Source organism: Eutrema salsugineum, unplaced genomic scaffold, assembly GCF_000478725.1.
Source record: "Eutrema salsugineum unplaced genomic scaffold, Eutsalg1_0 scaffold_13, whole genome shotgun sequence".
NCBI lineage: Eukaryota > Viridiplantae > Streptophyta > Magnoliopsida > Brassicales > Brassicaceae > Eutrema > Eutrema salsugineum.
Genome location: NW_006256885.1, coordinates 3,255,252 through 3,271,454, shown reverse-complemented (window position 1 = coordinate 3,271,454; position 16,203 = coordinate 3,255,252). Strand labels below are relative to the sequence as shown.

The following is a 16,203-nucleotide window of genomic DNA, read 5'->3' as shown; positions in this document are numbered from 1 at the left end:
CATCTCATATCCTTGCAGCAAAACTATATATATGCTAATATGCATGAGCTCAGGTTCATCTTTGCAAATCCACCATTGTTCTTCGACCAGCCACACACCATATGTAATATGTTAGGAGTTACTGATACATATTCCACAGTGGAACTTGTCCAAATACATCTCCTAATATGAAATTATCAAAATGGGTTTTACATATATGTATATATATTATATATATATATTATATATATATATATATATATATTGTGAAATGGGTGTTAAGTTTATGTTGAGTCACAATGATAAAGTGGCTTGTTCTTGTAAGTATTCTATGACGAGTGTGTTGTTATATAGGTAGTCCTTGACAGGTTCTTAATCCTCGCTGCCTTTCTATAATTCTCTTTATGTTGTGTGAGTCTAGTTAGACCTAAGTCACCTTCAGCTATTCTTTCCTCCAAAATAGTGTCGTTTTTTTAAGTATAGTTTGTGTTAAGTTGTATCATAATTGGATTGATAAACGACGCATATAGAATACGCTATACTATAATTATAAAACTTATTAAAAACATTAGGCTCATGTGTACTATATATATCGTTTGTTTCCAAAAATCAATCCACATGCAGACAGAGCATATAAAAAAGTTAAACAGAATCACCTTTCGAAAGAAGGAAAAAGCTTTGTTTTCTCTGCTCCAACAACAATGAGAGCAACAAATCTTGTGAAGAGAAATTGCTTCTGGATGGAAAGGGATGCCACAACTATCGAATTGAGATTTGTAATAAACCAAGACATGTTGGAAATTACGAAGGCAGCTATCTCTTCTCTTGTTCTCTCTGTTTTGGTCCTTGTTCAAAGGTAATGTAGAGAACGTTTTTGGAAACTTTAAGAAATTTTAGAAAGGTATGAAATGTGGTGAAGTAGATTGAGAAAGATGAGATGTAGAAACTGACTTGTTACATGTCTTACACAACATCACCTAATGCATATTTATAGAAGAAAACTAGAGAGCTAGTCTCTGTTTTCTCTATTGAGACCCGATATAAGTGCCCCCATAAGGCATAAATCGCATGATAAGCCTTAGATCATAACTAAGATTACAAGCAAAGTAAAAGACTAAAACATACTTACATTAAATACACATTACTAGAAAATAGATGGACTCCAACAACTCTTTTGTTTTGTAGCAACTTGTCTTTCTCCTTCTTCTCACGCTTCACTGATTTTGCTAGGTTGGTTTGTTTCTATTTTGTGCAGGATTAATCCAAGAATGAGATTCCAACAAAAAAAAAATTGCCATAATTTAAACTCGCAGCGTTCTGAATTCTAAAGGAACCGAGATGAAATTTGGAAGGTAGACACAATGAGAAAACCGAATAGTTCCAGAACCTATTTGAATCTTCTTGCACATATCTTCCTTCACAGTATAGATGCAAGCGAATCCAGTTTGGTCATCGCCACAACACAAAATTAAGGTCTTGTCAACGATGAAGTAACTAACCCCACAAAACTTATTAACTAACTTTGGCAAGTTAGTTGTTGGCAAAGTCATCAATTTTATCCAAACCACTTCCTCCCCAAGAATCTTCTTCTTCGTAACCCAAATCTCAATCTCCCCTATTACATAGCATTGCTTTAACAAAGAAAACCCATCTCCTTTATAAACCGCGAGGAGAAGTTCATCGCGAGAATGTTTCTTCTGACAAGGAAGGAGACAAAAGGGTCTGAAAATCTCCTTGGAGAAATCAAAGCTCCTGATGAAACACTCATGTTGTCAGGATCGCTAGTAACCCAATAGAGATTCCCGTTCAAAGACAAAGGTCCCATGGTGGGCCACTGCTTGAAAGGGGCATCAAGAAACTTCAACGTATGAGACAAACACTCGTAGATCGCAACTCTTTGGTAACTTACTTGGTAAGTGTCGCTAACCCTACGGAGACAGTTAAAATACCCCAAGATCTTGTAACCCTTTTCGGATCTACCACTATTGTCGTATCCTACACCGCAAAAATGAAAGTTTTTATCCTCGTACTCGATCCATCCGACCTGTCTTAACCACGGATTCCAAACCGTAACACCTTGCTTCCAAAAGTCACGAAACAAGAACCCATCGCAAGCCGTGACGGTGGTATGCATCAACTCCATAGCCTGATGATAATCGAAATCAGAGGGTAGTTCATGAACCTCTATCGTTGGATCAAAGCCTCCGTGGAGATCGATGGCGATCGAGTAAATCTTGGATTCAGTCAAGAAAATGATTTGGGGACGAGAACGAGCCAAGTGGTTGTTGAGGAAACTCTTGTCGTTGAAAAGACCGTTCCAGTGTCAGCATACGGTTCTAAACCGAACAAGAGATAGAGGTGGTAGCCGAGAGAGTATTTCTTCCTTCAAATCCCACGGAAGCTTCACCGCCGCCATTGAACTCTTTTTTTTTTTTTTTTTTATAACTTAGCTTTCGTGTATGTGGCTCTAATAATAGTAAATCAGAGATAATAGTATCCTCATATAGAAAAATGAAAAAAAAAAAAAAACTATGTATTATCCGTTAGTGATAAATACATAGTGATAGTGATACCGGAAGTGTCGGTCATCGATTTCCAGCTCGATCATCTTGTAGAAAGCCGGAATTCTGGCTTTATTCATCTCCGTCATGCACATCTCGTAATCACTTAGACACATGCATAGGCACTATAAAACAAAATAATTATGTATATCATCTCTTTTTATTTGACGTTTATGTATAAATCTTGCAAAGAAAAGGTTACTAAGTTTTTTGAGGCGCTAGGCCCATGTTTCTCTACTGTTTACACATCTCATCCCTCCAAAAGAAGAATCTCGTAGATATCTGTCCTAATGTTCAGTTCCTTGTCCCGCATCACATCTTGTAAATCTGACATCTCTTTCGCCGTCAGTACTGAGCTTAGCTTCCCAAACCCATCCAGCCATAGCCTTTTTGACCTGCCAATGCCACACCATTATGTTAGGAATGGGTTCTGGATAATAATGATAAATCTGGAGGGAAAAGCTTTACAGATTCGTTTATATGCACAAGTCTTACCATGGGCAAGCATTTATAGCTCGGAAGTAAACCCTTCTAGCTGCTGATGGATTGTGTGCGATGTCGATTTCATATGCAATGTAGCAACGCCATAGGATAACCGAGCTGTTTAGTGTATCTTGTGCCAATGCCCTTTCAAACAATCCGCGGATTCTGTGTAGTGAGCCTCCTCTACTCAACTCATAAGTAAGCGCAAATAGCCAAACAACTACAGATGGATTTCTGCATGATTAACATATCAGACTAGTTTAGCACTGATATTAAACTTAAAGCTAAGCATCCATATCTACATTAGGTAGTTTCTCGTGAGCTGGAGGGTTTATAAGAAGTTCGTGAAGAAGCTTACTTGCGAGAGTGGTCATCGAACATCATTCTCAGTCTATGGGATGTCATACGGTGATTACAGATGTCCATCAAAGCTCGATAAAGCTCGGGATTGAGAGGATACAGTTGCAGTCCCTCTGATATGGGCTTCCACAGTTTTGATAAAGTTAGGTCGTCCTGATGTCTCTGAAGCATTTTTACGTAATAACTGAACAAGAGTTCAAGTTGATGACTTTGACTTTTTCTTCCTGGAAAATTCACAATAGCCCAACAAAATCTTAGTAACAGGATAAACAGTGCATGCATGATCATTGTCTATAAAAGAACCTTTTTTGTATAAATAAAACATTTCTGATGCAGTAATGTATAATAGCATGGAAATCAGTCCCAAAATCCAAGAATAAAGATCATGAAAATAACCTGGTAGAACAGAACTGAACATGTCCTCTAGGATCTCAACAGCACCAGGAAGGTCATTTGTTAACTCCTCAAATAAAGCTGCCGAACAAACAAGCGCTGCGGATTGATCATCTGTGACACCGTGAGACCATGTTGATTGTATCTTCTTTAGCTTCTCTCTGAAGCCTTGGCGTGCTCTAAGGATTTGCATGCTTGAAGGCTGGGAAGTATAAGGAATATAAGCTACACCACTTCCCAAGTAGCACAGAATATGCATAGCTCGAGATGACGATTCTGTTTCCCGACCGCTACCACTACTATCGGCTACTTCTGATTCGGCATACCAGAAATATAGCAAAGGAGCGTTATACTGTAAGTCCTGCAACCGAAGGTGAAATTAACTTAGCATGGGTATTTCAATGTCAATCCAAGCCAATTGTAGAAACAGGGCTGATGTATCTCCACAAAAGTGCACCAACAAATACAGAAAAATAAGAAAACCTATTCTAGTTTTATCCATTAGAACATACTTCTCTGTACGTTACCCAAAACAGACTGTTCTATAACAAATATAGACTACTATGATCTGTCCTTGAGAAATATATCCCAAGCAAGCTTAAGGGGAAAGGCACCAGTTTTTCCGACAGGTAAACGAATATTTATATCAGGAATAAACAAACAACCAGGGTAACTTATCTAGAAGTTCCTCTGAAGTTAAAACATAGTGGAAACATGATAATTATATAACGTATGCTAACAGCATAACCGAAAGATCTGAATCAAACCTTAGGGAGGCCACAGATAGAAGTCAGTGCCATGTCAAAGACTCGTCTTGCATGTTTCATATTTCCAGAAGCAGCTTCCCGCTGTGCATAAACTCCACAAAGTAGTAGATCCTGTTAATGGAGAAGGAATCAGTTCAGGTAAACTGACTGGAAGAGCCGACCACAGCAACAAGCTGGAACGGAGCTTACCTGCCGGTCACTTTTCAGGAGACGTTTGGCCAAAGCTTGGCATGGGGTAGTTGCCACCTCACATGTTTTCATGTTTGTTACATATAATTCTTCTGCAACAAGCACAGCTTCTTCCAAAATGTAATTTCGCGGAAAAACATTCAGACAAAGCAAGATGGCATTGCGGAGAAACTTCATCATCTCGGTCCGCATTGATATGTCACTGCTGCCACCTAAAAGAGATCCCAAGCTGAAACCGTTGGCACTATCTGATTTTGACAAACACTGATGAAAAATTCTCAAATTATCTAGCATGGAATCTGACAATGTTTCAAGGCTATTTGTTTTCTCACGCCACCACAAACTGTTGCTGGAAGTCCATGGCGAGATATGTGCACCGAAGAAATCAATGAACTGGTATATTAGAGATAAGCGGGCCTCGTCTGAACGTAGTGAAAATAGATATCCATTTATATCTTCATATAGTACAAGACTCGAGAGTTGCTCTTCCACTTCTCCTCCGCCCATTTCATCAACACTGGAAAATTCACCTATTAAAGGAGTATGGTTTCAATCTAGTTAGACAAATTCGCAAGTCAAACCCATCAACCATATTTACAAAGACTCTAAATGACGATATGATGATAAAGGTAGAGAAAGATACCAGCTTTCCGAGAAGGCATCCATTGATTGTGATCTCGAGAAACCTCTTCTTCAAACCATTTAACCCAAGTTGAAGTATCTTTAACCTCATCACTGGCCGCAGCATTGACATCAATGCCTAATAGCTTTAGCATAGCTTCAGTATCATCTTCAGGATGTTCAGTCTCGTTTTCCATTTCCTCATCCAGACCCTCCCGATCAACATCGCCCTCTCCAGTGTTAGCTGAAGCACTACTATCTCCTTTTCTGCCCGGCAACTGTTCTGTCCAACCTGTCCAACCACCTATCTCATTGTCATCAGAGGATTCCTCTTTCAACATTTTCTGCCTGTGTTCCTCCTCTTTCTCCAACCACAGCGACCATCCAAAAGCTCCTTCTTCTCCAACTCTAGCACCAGTACTGCTCCAAAAGTGCTCGAACAGTCTTAATTTACTCTGTTCAGTTAGCAACAAAGATGGAGAAAATATGCTATATTCCATTTCAGCTTGAAATAACGCTGTGGCCAGCTCCTGGTAACCAGCTTGACATTCAAACCTGCAGAGGCTAACCAACATATCTACTAGAACAAGTTCCTGCTGGATGAGAGCAGAATCCAGTGGCTCAGATGTTGCATCAATCTGCATAATCCAGTAAATAGAATCAGACCTTACAATGTCGAACTGCTACTAATAAGATTATTAAAATGTCAGCGGTTGCAGCTACCGGGGAAAGACCAGAAAAAAAAAACAAAAAACCGAGTTCGAAAAATAGAACAGATAGACTCCAAATGACTTGCGACAATAAACAAATACGTAAGTATTGATTCATTAACCCTTAGCACCATAAATAAGAACCTGCCTATGTCGCTTGCTGCATGCAGAAGAGAGAGCCTGGACCGCATAAGAATACATCTTCCTCACTTCTGATACTTTGAATCTGGAGAACTCCCCTTGAACAACACGTAGAAATTCTTTCCATAACTTGTAGCTTGCGGAATTCTGCATAAGTGCCTTTTCCCACCTACTGATTAGTACATCTGCGCTGTCTCTGCTTCGGTATGTTTTGAGAAGTGCAAGCAACAGTTCCTCGCTATCTGGGTTGAGTTCAAAAGCCTTCTCAAGTATACTAATCTTCTTCTCTAACGTCTGCAGACGAACTCCTTTCTGAGGTTGCATACTTGAAACCTTGTCTTGAAATTCAGCAAATGCCAGCCACGCCTTTTCATCATGGGGACGTTCCCTCGTCAGTCTGTTGAACTCTCGGGTTTTATTCAGCACTTCATCCTCCCATGATTCTCCCATCATCGAGGCTTTTGACAAAAGATCTTCCTCTTCACTTTCTGGAACAGTTTCAGCTTCCTCCAGTGGAATGAAATGATCAAGGGACGAGTCAACAGCCTCTCTTGAAGCAGACAAACGGATACGCTTGAAATTCTTGTTGCGTTCCATGGCTGCGTGTTTTGCATACCAATATCGGTTATCAGACTTTGCTCTCCCGTCCAAAGAATCAACATCAATCTCTGTGTCAAGCATAGAGCTACGCCGATTCCGCAGATATAACCTCATAGAACCTGACCCAGGACCTCTCTGAGAATTGTCAAGTTTATAACGTGGAACATTCATCCTGCATTATGGAAACAGAAGCAAAATTTCAATAACCCACAATCTAAAAACGCTTTTCCATCAAAAGGAATCAAACAGGCCATGACTATACAGGTATGAAAGTTAAAAGCATAGTACCTGTAAATGGAACCATAAGCCAGATTATCTGGATCAGGACGAGTATCCAAGTAATAATCCTTAGCAGGCTTCGGATGGTATTCTTCAGAATCCTTAACTGACGATTCCCTTTTCCGCTTCTTCTTTTTATCCCTCTTCCTCTTTACCTTGCCGTCATCAGTATCCCACGATCCTTCTTCTTCGACCAAATCGTAGACCCTGGGCTGATTAGCTTCACCATTACTCCCATCAGCATCTCCTTCTTCATCTTCTTCGCCAGCCTCGACCTCGGATAGGGAAGGAGCCGTCGAAGCGGCGGCGTCGATGACGGAGAGATCCGTCGTGAAGCTGGCGTTGCGTAGCCATTGAGGAGCACTCGAAATAGCTGAGACGGAGTTCGCCGAAACAGGGAAAACAGGGAATAAGCCTGAGGTATTCGGTCCTCCGTCGCCGTCCTCCGGTGTGTTCGACATTGTCATCGACCGGGAAAAATAAACCGATTGAGTTTTGGGTTTTTGCGCCGCTATATAATTCCTGCAAAGGCTTGTGGATAGGCCGGCTTATTGGGCTCAGGGTGAAACATTTATTGGGCTCAGTTTTGCGGATAAATCATTTGGTCTGAACAGGTGAAATATAATTGCGTCATGGTTCCTTTTCGGACGGTTATTATAATGTTTTAGATAAATAAATTAAATGCTGTAGTAAATTTAGGACAGGGTAACACAGTAAGTAAATGCTGTCTTTTCGGGCTTTTTTCCCACCAAAACTAATGATGTCATGGATCCGAAGCAAAAATCTACAATTATAAAAATTAATTAATAAATAAAATAAAATAAAATTGGCATTATTTTGGCATTGGTGGCGTTGATAATGGGATGTCCAAGGAGGAGGGAAGCGCCGGGATTGCAGAATAAGGAAAGGATTAAGACGAAGAAGAAGCTGAATTAAGTTTCTCAGACAAAGCAAAAGACTTGGAAGTAAAAATGCAAGAAATTGATTAAGTCTGCTCTGCTTTTCATTGGATCTGTAGGTGAATTCGAATCCTTGGTTTTGCTTTTAGGACTGAGATTTTATCGGAAAAATGCCTTTTTTATATAATTTTTTTTTGATACGGCGTAATATTCTTGGGAGATTGAGAATATGCTTTATTAGAGTTTCGTCTCACTTCTCTCTACTTTCAAAATTTTTCTTCTTTCGAAGATTTTAACTACTCACTGAGTTAACTTTGTTTTTATTGGTTTGTTTGGATGATGGAAGTAATTGGAGTATAATATGTTTCAGGTTTTGTGAAATCTGTTTCTTAGGGATTTAGAAAAATGGAGGACGCGAGCTCTATCGATTCGATTTTGGAATTTCTGCGGAGAAATCGTTTCATGAGAGCCGAAGCTGCGTTGATTAGTGAGCTTTCTAATAATCCAAGTTCAAATGGATGTCTTGACAAGCTCAGCTTTGAGAGTAACGGCGTGAGCAAGTTGTTGGATAAGAAGCAAGCAGGCAGTAGCCGAGCATCGGGCCTTCAAAACAAAAATCAAGTTTCTGATGAATTGGTTGTGAAAGAGGTACAATGTGGAGCTGCCAACAACTTTCATGACAGTAACCAGATGAATGATGTTTCTGTTCAGACACAACAAAGTGTCTCTGATGCTAATGCAGCAGATTTCTGGGAGGATAGATTCACGCTTTCTGAAGGTTTAGTGGATACCGAGCTCGATTTACCCCCCTGGAACCATGCTTCTACAAACATTCTAGCTAACTCTGAGGTATACAGCTTTGATCCAAGTAAAAGAGGCTTTGTGAATCCACGGAGATCAAAGCAATCGAGTCATGAAAAGGTTCTTGAGTCTGGTAAAAACAGTAATGTGGTTGTGGAAGATATCATCTCTCCTTTTGAGAAGATACGGACTGGAAGCTCTAGTCAGGTATCCCAGTATGACCATGGCAAAGCATGTCAATCCTTGGGAATTGATGATAAGGTTGTGAACTCTGTGACACAAGAAGGATTTATCACCACGTCATGGCCAAGAAGCGAAGAGAGCATTGGTGCTTCTTCAGACCACTGGAAGGATTGTTCTGTCACAACTGTTTATCCATTGTCCAAAGCAAGCACATCAGCAAAAGATAAAGTATTACCTATTTCAGACAAGAGGCGAGGAAAGAAAAAGGTTGGGGCAAGTGAGTCCAATATTGGTATTAAGGAGCAGGAAGATGATGTGGCAACAGCTTTGTACCTTGGAAAGTCACAGTCTAGCTATGAACATAAGAATCTAAGCAGCTTAGCATTTTCGCTGGCCCATGATGGTCCGAGGGAAGGCTTACCAATGCTGCCACATGTCAAAATCAAGTCAGAGGATAAATCAATGAACTTGAATTGGGAAACAAAACATGAGCGAGACATGTTGGACGAAAAGCTAATTAACACTGAGAATGGTTTCCTTATAGGCTCTTATCTAGATGTTCCGATTGGACAAGAAATCAGTTCATCAGGTTAGTTAACATGATGATGGTTACTCTACAATCTTTATGTTCTGTACTTCTGTATGAGTAAGTTAAATTACTGTTGGGTAGCTTTTGTGTACACTTTTCCCTCTCTTTCTGGTAATGTATATCTTACTTTTTTGTCATATCTTCAGACGATGGAGTCCAAGTTTAATTCCCATTCTGATGGTGTCATAGGTGGCAAAATAGCTGGTGGAGGAAACTGGTTGTCTGTAAGTCAGGGACTAGCAGAAGATGCATCTGACTTGATTTTTGGCTTTGGCAATGGATTAGGTGATCTCACTGAACATTCAAATGAGTATTGGGACTCTGATGAATATGACGACGATGATGATGTTGGTTACATTAGGCAACCTATTGAGGATGAGGCATGGTTTTTGGGTCACGAAGTCGACTATCCTAGTGAAAATGAAAAAGGCAGAGAGCAAGGAAGTGTTCCTGATGCACAGGATAAAAGTCAAACCAAGAATGATGATGATCATTCATTTGCCGAGGAGGATTCTTATTTCTCCGGTGAGCAATATGTGCTAGCAAAAGGCAATGAGCATGTTACCGCTTCAGATGATCCGATGGGTCTCTCAATGGCTGAAACATACAGCAGGTCCAAGGAACCTGGTTTGGTTGCTAGATATGACGGGGAATTGATGGATGCAGTGGAGCTAAGTATGATGCGCACTGAACCTGTGTGGCAGGGACTTGTCACCCATGAAAATGATCTAATTTTGTTGAACAAAGGAAAAGTCGAGGATATCCGAGCAGATGATGATCATACTGCTGCAGTTAGGTCTATTGGTGTCGGAATCAGCGATGATATTGATGACAATGGGAGTATAGTACCTGATTTTTTTCCTGGAGAAGGTAGTGAATGGGATCTGGAGCTCCTTCCTCATCGCCAAGTTGGAGTTGCTGGTGTCAAGCCTCCACCTGGTAAAGGTGCAAGTATGCAGCTAAAAAGTGCTGCAAATGGTGGTTTCTCATTTCCCTCTCCAGTACCTGATGGACAGATCTCTCACGAAGATTCTACAAACCATGTGTGGTCAAACCATTGCAATGCTGCTGCGAGAAAAGAAAGTTATGGACCACAGGGGCTAGTTGAGTACGATAGTATGCTTGTTGCTTCGACAAAAAGACCCAGCGACTCTTCCTCTGAAAGAATAAGAGATAGGGATGGCGAGAACGTTGCAAGTTCAAGAAGTTCTTCCCCATCCGCACTTTCCAATACTGGGAGAGACCATTGCAAGGAAGAAGATGGGGAAGAAACCAGTCATGGGCCGGAAGAAGATCTTGGGACCTCGTTTGAGGATGAAGATGCAATCGTGGTCCAAGAGCAAGTAAGACAGATTAAAGCCCAGGAGCAGGATTTTGAGACTTTCAACCTGAAGATTGTTCACAGGAAAAACAGGTCTTTTCTCTTACAATCATTTTGGGTTATTTAATGATGTTTGGTACACATTTTGTTTAAAAGGTGGATGCAGTCGATCCCAATTCTTATAAACATACTGGAAATTTATTTGTTTCTTGTATTTTCATTTTGTTGTCAGGACTGGCTTTGAGGAAGATAAGAACTTCCATGTGGTTTTGAATTCTGTCATAGCTGGTCGATACCATGTCACAGAGCATCTTGGATCTGCAGCTTTTAGCAAAGCAATACAAGCACATGACCTCCACACAGGCATTGATGTCTGTGTAAAGATCATAAAGAACAACAAAGACTTTTTTGACCAGAGCCTTGATGAGATCAAACTTCTCAAGTATGTCAACCAGCATGATCCCGCTGACAAGTACCATATCCTTCGACTGTATGATTACTTCTACTTCCGTGTAAGTGGGTGAATGAATTATGTCTTTATTCTTTTCTATCATATCAGTTATGACGTTTCTTATAATCAGTTCTTTTTCGACATCCTCTCTGTTCATCAACGGGTAGATATTCTAGGTGATTTTGGATAATGTGCTGCTTTGGTGCTATGTTCATTTTTTTTTATGAGATTCAGTGAAGAATGTGTGATTTGGGCCTGCATCTTGATGCCACTAACTGCAATTAATTTGAATCTCTATTTTGCAGGAGCACCTGTTAATAGTATGCGAACTTCTCAAGGCAAACTTGTATGAGTTCCAAAAGTTTAATAGGGAATCAGGTGGAGAGGTTTATTTCACAATGCCAAGATTGCAGGTATGCCAACATCCTTACTACTCACAAGGTTTATGTATGTTTTTCGCTGCTCTCTCATTTTCCTCTAAATCAAAATCTTGTGTAGTCAATTACTATCCAGTGCTTGGAAGCATTGCGCTTTCTGCATGGTCTCGGCCTTATACACTGCGACCTAAAACCTGAAAACATACTTATCAAAAGCTACAGCAGATGCGAAATCAAAGTCATTGATCTGGGAAGTAGCTGTTTTGAGACAGATCATCTTTGCCCCTATGTCCAGTCTAGATCCTACCGTGCTCCAGAAGTCATCCTTGGGCTTCCATATGATAAAAAGATAGACATTTGGTCACTTGGCTGCATTTTGGCAGAACTTTGTACCGGCAATGTAAGTTCTAGTATCGATGAAAACATGTCTTACAATAATCCACTAAGCGAGCTGGGACCATCGATTATGTAACTTCGTTCTGCTTTTCCAGGTTCTCTTTCAAAATGATTCTCCTGCTACTCTGCTTGCAAGGGTCATCGGAATAATCGGATCCATTGACCAACAAATGCTTGCCAAAGGACCTGATAAAAGCAAGTACTTCACCAAAAATCATTTGTTATACGAGAGAAACCAGGTGTGTATTGAAAAATCCAAAAAAAGAAAAATAACTTACTATAGTGAAGCTCCTGCTATTAATAAAGCAAATTGTATTGGTTGTGGAAAAGGATTTCGAAATGGTATAATAGTTTTGTATTCCAAATATTTCAGGAAAGTAACAATTTGGAATATCTGATACCTAAAAAGACATCGCTGAGGCGTCGACTGCCAATGGGTGACCAAGGCTTCATAGACTTTGTGGCACACTTGCTCCAAGTTGATCCAAAGAAACGGCCTTCTGCATCTGAAGCTCTTAAGCATCCATGGTTGACTTATCCCTACGAACCCATATCTCCCTGATTCTGTTTGATTATCTGACATCTTTGTGATCAAAGTGCGGAATGGATGAGAGCTAGTCAAGGAAGAAGATGATGGTTTGTTTGTCCCCCTTTGATTTTGTTGAAACTCTTCTGAGAGGGTAATCTTTCAGACCTTGTTGTATATTAATTTGATGTGTGACTATTTGCTCATTTGGTCTTAGCATTTTGTTTCATTTGGTAGTTTGTGAAATATATAGCTCGTTTTTCAAACGTTAGCCGATGATATGTGTATATGCAGTGTGTGTCTTTGTGGGAACTGCCATTGTTTTTGCAGCTGCTATCTCGTTACCGCACACTAGTGAGGAACAATCCATTTAGTTTTTGTTTTAGTTTCGGTTTGGTCTTTCATCTCTTTGAGATTTTGGTTCAGAAGGTGAAGAAACCGATTTCAAATAGTATTTTGTAGCTTGTATCTCTGAATCTTATGTGTGTGGTTGGGTTGGTTTCAGTTAACCACAAGTACTAGTGACCAAGACTCAAGAAGAGTGGATAAATCACTCTTTTGGTTTATATGATATCGTCAATTTAACAATGCCAAGAAAAACAAAACAAGGAAGTTCAAAAAACCTTATTGGATCAAGAACGTAATTAGTCCAAAGAATCCTTACCCTAGCAGACAATATTTCTCTTGTGTTCCACAAGGCGTTTCCAATACTTAGTGATATCCTCTAGCGACATCTTAGCAGTCTTCACTTCACCACCACTAACAGTTGCAGCCGCGGCTAGATGAGCAACCCGGCTAGGAAGCCCTTCGATCTCTTTCAGTACCTGAATGATATGTGTGATGAGTCTGTCTGCAAGGCCTCGGCTAAAGTCTTCTCTGATCACAACTCTGAGCACAGCTATGTGCTGTGCATCTGCAGGCATAGTGTAAGCCGGTATGATCCACCCGAATTTTCTCAGAGACTCTGCGATCTCAAACACCGTGTGTTTGCTGCTATCTTTGAGAGAGAATGCCACTAGTGGCACGCCGATATCTTTAGACAGAATGTTGAATTTCCCTGTCATCTCTATTCCTTCTTTTAGCCTCCTAGCGTTGTCCATGCAGTTTTCCATTATGTTCTTGTATCCCTTTTGTCAGTTTCCAAAAAAGTATCATTTAGATGGTTTCTTATAGTAAGATGATACTATAAAGAAGATATGTAAGGGAACAAGTACCCCAAAGCCTAGTCGGATAAACTGATAGTACTGAGCAATGATTTGGCTCGACCCTGCAAAAAAAGAATCGATTTTTACAGTTCAAGAAAACGCGATGATGAATTGAATAGGCAAAAGCCACTGGTTAACACAAACCTTTAGAGAAGTTAAGAGTGAAAGTAGGTTGATCAGCTCCTAAGTAGTTGATATGAAAGACGAGGTCCTCGGGCAAATCATCTTTTGTTCTCCAGATAATCCAACCAACTCCTGCATACACAAGTCCATACTTATGACCACTGACATTGATGCTCTTAACCCATGGAAGCCTAAAGTCCCATTCGAGATCTGGGTAGAGGAAAGGAGCAATGAATCCTCCACTGGCTGCATCAACGTGAATAGGAGTGTCCCAGCCAGTCTCTGCGTTTTTCTCAGCCAAAAGATCGTTCAATAGCTTCACATCCTCAAACTCTCCTGTAAGTGTAGATCCTAGAATCGCTGCAACGCAGATTGTATTCTCATCCACCATCTCTACAGCTTTAGCTGGGTCCATCACGTAATAGTCTTCACTCAGTTTCACCTCTTTAAGCTCGACCTCAAAGTACCTTGCAAATTTCTCCCAGCACACCTGCCCCGGATAAAAACAAAAGTTGAGAATGTCTGCATTTTTGAAAGCAAATGTGATAGTTGGAGGATGAGAGTTAAGTCCATTTTAGACCTGAACATTAGCTCCAGTTACAATGTTAGGCTTATCAGTAGACAGACCCTGAGCTCTTCTCCTCTGTTGCCATTTCCTTTTGAAAGCTAAACCGGCAAGCATTATAGCCTCTGATGAACCAACAGTTCCGCACCCAATAGCAGCCTCGTCTTCTCCAACGGGAGAATGGAACAAGTTAGCTATCATATTAACACACCGGTTCTGAAGAGGAAAGAAATATGTATTACAATTTGGAAAACAGTCTTTGACTATATTTTGAATGGAAAACAAAACATATGGGAAGAGACAGAAGAGGAACCTGGAGCTCAGTAGTGACAGGATATTCATCCATGTCAACATAGTTCTTATTAACAGAATCCATGATGAGTTTGTCACACTCAGGCTCCATCCAAGTGGTGACAAAGGAGGCTAGGTTAAGCCTTGGATTGCCATCAAGCATCAACTCATCACTGATCACTTGATAAGCAGCGTCTTTGGGCATGGAATTGTCAGGCATCTTGAACCTGTTTCAACATATGCAAAACAAATACATAACAATGCATTGTAACATAAGAAGAAGAAAAACAAACCTGAATGAGGATAGAATTCGAAAAAACCTGGGAACAACAGCACGGACATATCTGGAAGCGAAAGTGGAATGCAAATGCTCTTCAGAGTCAGAGTTTGTAGCGAGTACCATTGTTTTGCTGAAATGTTGAACAGGAGAGGAAAATTAACGTCAGAATATTTTTTTTTTTGATAAATATAAAGAAAGTAAGAAAGCAAAACTAAGCAAATCTCGTTTAACTAATTTAAGACAATTCATGTAACTAACTCCCTCTCTTTTTCTTTCCACTTGACTCTCTCTTCCTCTTGAATTGGGCTTTAGTACACATAAATTTGTATTTTATTGAACGATATTATTACTTTATTATCAGAGAGAACAACATCACAATAATAAACAGGGACACACATTATTTCCCGACTCCAGACCCAAATGCACAAAAATAGAAATCGGTCAATCACTCAATCTGTCTCTTCTTCACAGAGAGAACATATCAGATTTTGTTCTCCTCGAAATATTTACCTGTACCAACTAAATTATAGAATGTTAATCTCACAATACAATATGATACTACTGGGGTAATAGAGTTGATCTTGTGAGAACCTGAAATTTAAATCAGCGGCGTTTGCTGGTTGCTACTTCCTTTGAAATCTTAAGAACGTTTGTAAAGTTGGAACTCAAAGTAGGGAATCAAAGTATATATACATACGCATTAACATATGTTGCGGAAGAGATAGAACATGAGACTATGAAGATATACATGACAGCCCAAGAAGATATATATATATATATATGTAATTTATATATACAAACCATTAGATAGAACGATATTTAAGGGATATGATGTTCATATCCTGAGAAAGATCCTCTGCAGTTTTCATGTCATCAAAACGGACCTTAGAGGCACCAAAAAGTCCACAACTAGAGGAGAAGAGAGGACGCCTTGACCTGGAGTTCAGTGACGATAGATTCCGCCATTGAAGTTACGCAAGTTGCAGGGATTCTTCTTCTTGTCCCGAGCTCTGCTTCTCTGCTACACCTACTTTAAGAGTCGTCGTTGTCTCTTTGTAAAAGAAAATCCTAATTTTCTTTGAAAACAGTTGACAAATTTGATGAAACAGCTGG

The 16,203-nt window shown here is 40.0% G+C and overlaps 4 protein-coding genes across 6 annotated transcripts; 1 reads left to right on the top strand and 3 right to left on the bottom strand.

The window, feature by feature from the left end:
* Window positions 1-986: 986 nt before the first annotated feature.
* On the bottom strand, window positions 987-2,413 carry LOC18024694 (F-box protein At3g17710). The gene is given in 2 exon segments (XM_024159918.1): window positions 987-1,747; window positions 1,750-2,413. Coding segments are annotated over 2 exon segments (1,113 nt in total). The 5' UTR covers window positions 2,396-2,413; the 3' UTR covers window positions 987-1,280.
* A 253-nt stretch (window positions 2,414-2,666) lies between these two features.
* Window positions 2,667-7,566, bottom strand: LOC18024693 (protein NRDE2 homolog). The gene is made up of 9 exons (XM_006406634.2): window positions 7,093-7,566; window positions 6,208-6,976; window positions 5,376-5,991; window positions 4,733-5,262; window positions 4,544-4,654; window positions 3,780-4,137; window positions 3,382-3,607; window positions 3,036-3,257; window positions 2,667-2,935 (listed from the first exon to the last, which is right to left on the bottom strand). The coding sequence occupies exons 1-9, from the start codon at window positions 7,548-7,550 to the stop codon at window positions 2,791-2,793; spliced, it is 3,435 nt and encodes a 1,144-aa protein (XP_006406697.2). The 5' UTR covers window positions 7,551-7,566; the 3' UTR covers window positions 2,667-2,790.
* A 367-nt stretch (window positions 7,567-7,933) lies between these two features.
* Window positions 7,934-12,980, top strand: LOC18024692. 3 transcript variants are annotated; one of them, XM_024159422.1, is made up of 8 exons: window positions 7,934-8,097; window positions 8,376-9,555; window positions 9,745-10,969; window positions 11,109-11,388; window positions 11,633-11,740; window positions 11,826-12,104; window positions 12,196-12,339; window positions 12,474-12,980. In XM_024159422.1, the coding sequence occupies exons 2-8, from the start codon at window positions 8,388-8,390 to the stop codon at window positions 12,660-12,662; spliced, it is 3,393 nt and encodes a 1,130-aa protein (XP_024015190.1). In that variant the 5' UTR covers window positions 7,934-8,097; window positions 8,376-8,387; the 3' UTR covers window positions 12,663-12,980. The 3 variants fall into 3 exon arrangements, with proteins under 3 accessions (XP_024015190.1, XP_006406696.1, XP_024015189.1); XM_006406633.2 differs by having other exon boundaries at window positions 8,353-9,555; XM_024159421.1 differs by having other exon boundaries at window positions 7,934-8,101; window positions 8,353-9,555.
* A 311-nt stretch (window positions 12,981-13,291) lies between these two features.
* Window positions 13,292-15,213, bottom strand: LOC18024691 (glutamate decarboxylase 5). The gene is made up of 6 exons (XM_024159749.1): window positions 15,131-15,213; window positions 14,833-15,037; window positions 14,535-14,735; window positions 13,976-14,444; window positions 13,841-13,893; window positions 13,292-13,753 (listed from the first exon to the last, which is right to left on the bottom strand). Exons 1-6 carry the CDS (start codon window positions 15,211-15,213, stop codon window positions 13,292-13,294), a joined length of 1,473 nt encoding a protein of 490 aa, XP_024015517.1.
* Window positions 15,214-16,203: the final 990 nt, after the last annotated feature.

What these genes read in the sequence shown, in the direction of transcription:
- LOC18024692 (XM_024159422.1), top strand. Translation starts at nt 8,388, where the DNA reads ATGGAGGACGCGAGCTCTATCGATTCGATTTTGGAATTTCTGCGGAGA. An exon ending in ATGATTACTTCTACTTCCGT is followed by an intron (nt 11,389 to 11,632) that starts GTAAGTGGGTGA and finishes TCTATTTTGCAG; the next exon opens with GAGCACCTGTTAATAGTATG. An exon ending in CAGAACTTTGTACCGGCAAT is followed by an intron (nt 12,105 to 12,195) that starts GTAAGTTCTAGT and finishes CTGCTTTTCCAG; the next exon opens with GTTCTCTTTCAAAATGATTC.
- LOC18024691 (XM_024159749.1), bottom strand. Translation starts at nt 15,213, where the DNA reads ATGGTACTCGCTACAAACTCTGACTCTGAAGAGCATTTGCATTCCACT. An exon ending in GTCCGTGCTGTTGTTCCCAG is followed by an intron (nt 15,038 to 15,130) that starts GTTTTTTCGAAT and finishes ATGTTGAAACAG; the next exon opens with GTTCAAGATGCCTGACAATT. An exon ending in TTATCCGACTAGGCTTTGGG is followed by an intron (nt 13,754 to 13,840) that starts GTACTTGTTCCC and finishes AACTGACAAAAG; the next exon opens with GGATACAAGAACATAATGGA.
- LOC18024693 (XM_006406634.2), bottom strand. Translation starts at nt 7,550, where the DNA reads ATGACAATGTCGAACACACCGGAGGACGGCGACGGAGGACCGAATACC. An exon ending in GCAGCAAGCGACATAGGCAG is followed by an intron (nt 5,992 to 6,207) that starts GTTCTTATTTAT and finishes TGGATTATGCAG; the next exon opens with ATTGATGCAACATCTGAGCC. An exon ending in CTATCTGTGGCCTCCCTAAG is followed by an intron (nt 4,138 to 4,543) that starts GTTTGATTCAGA and finishes CTTCGGTTGCAG; the next exon opens with GACTTACAGTATAACGCTCC.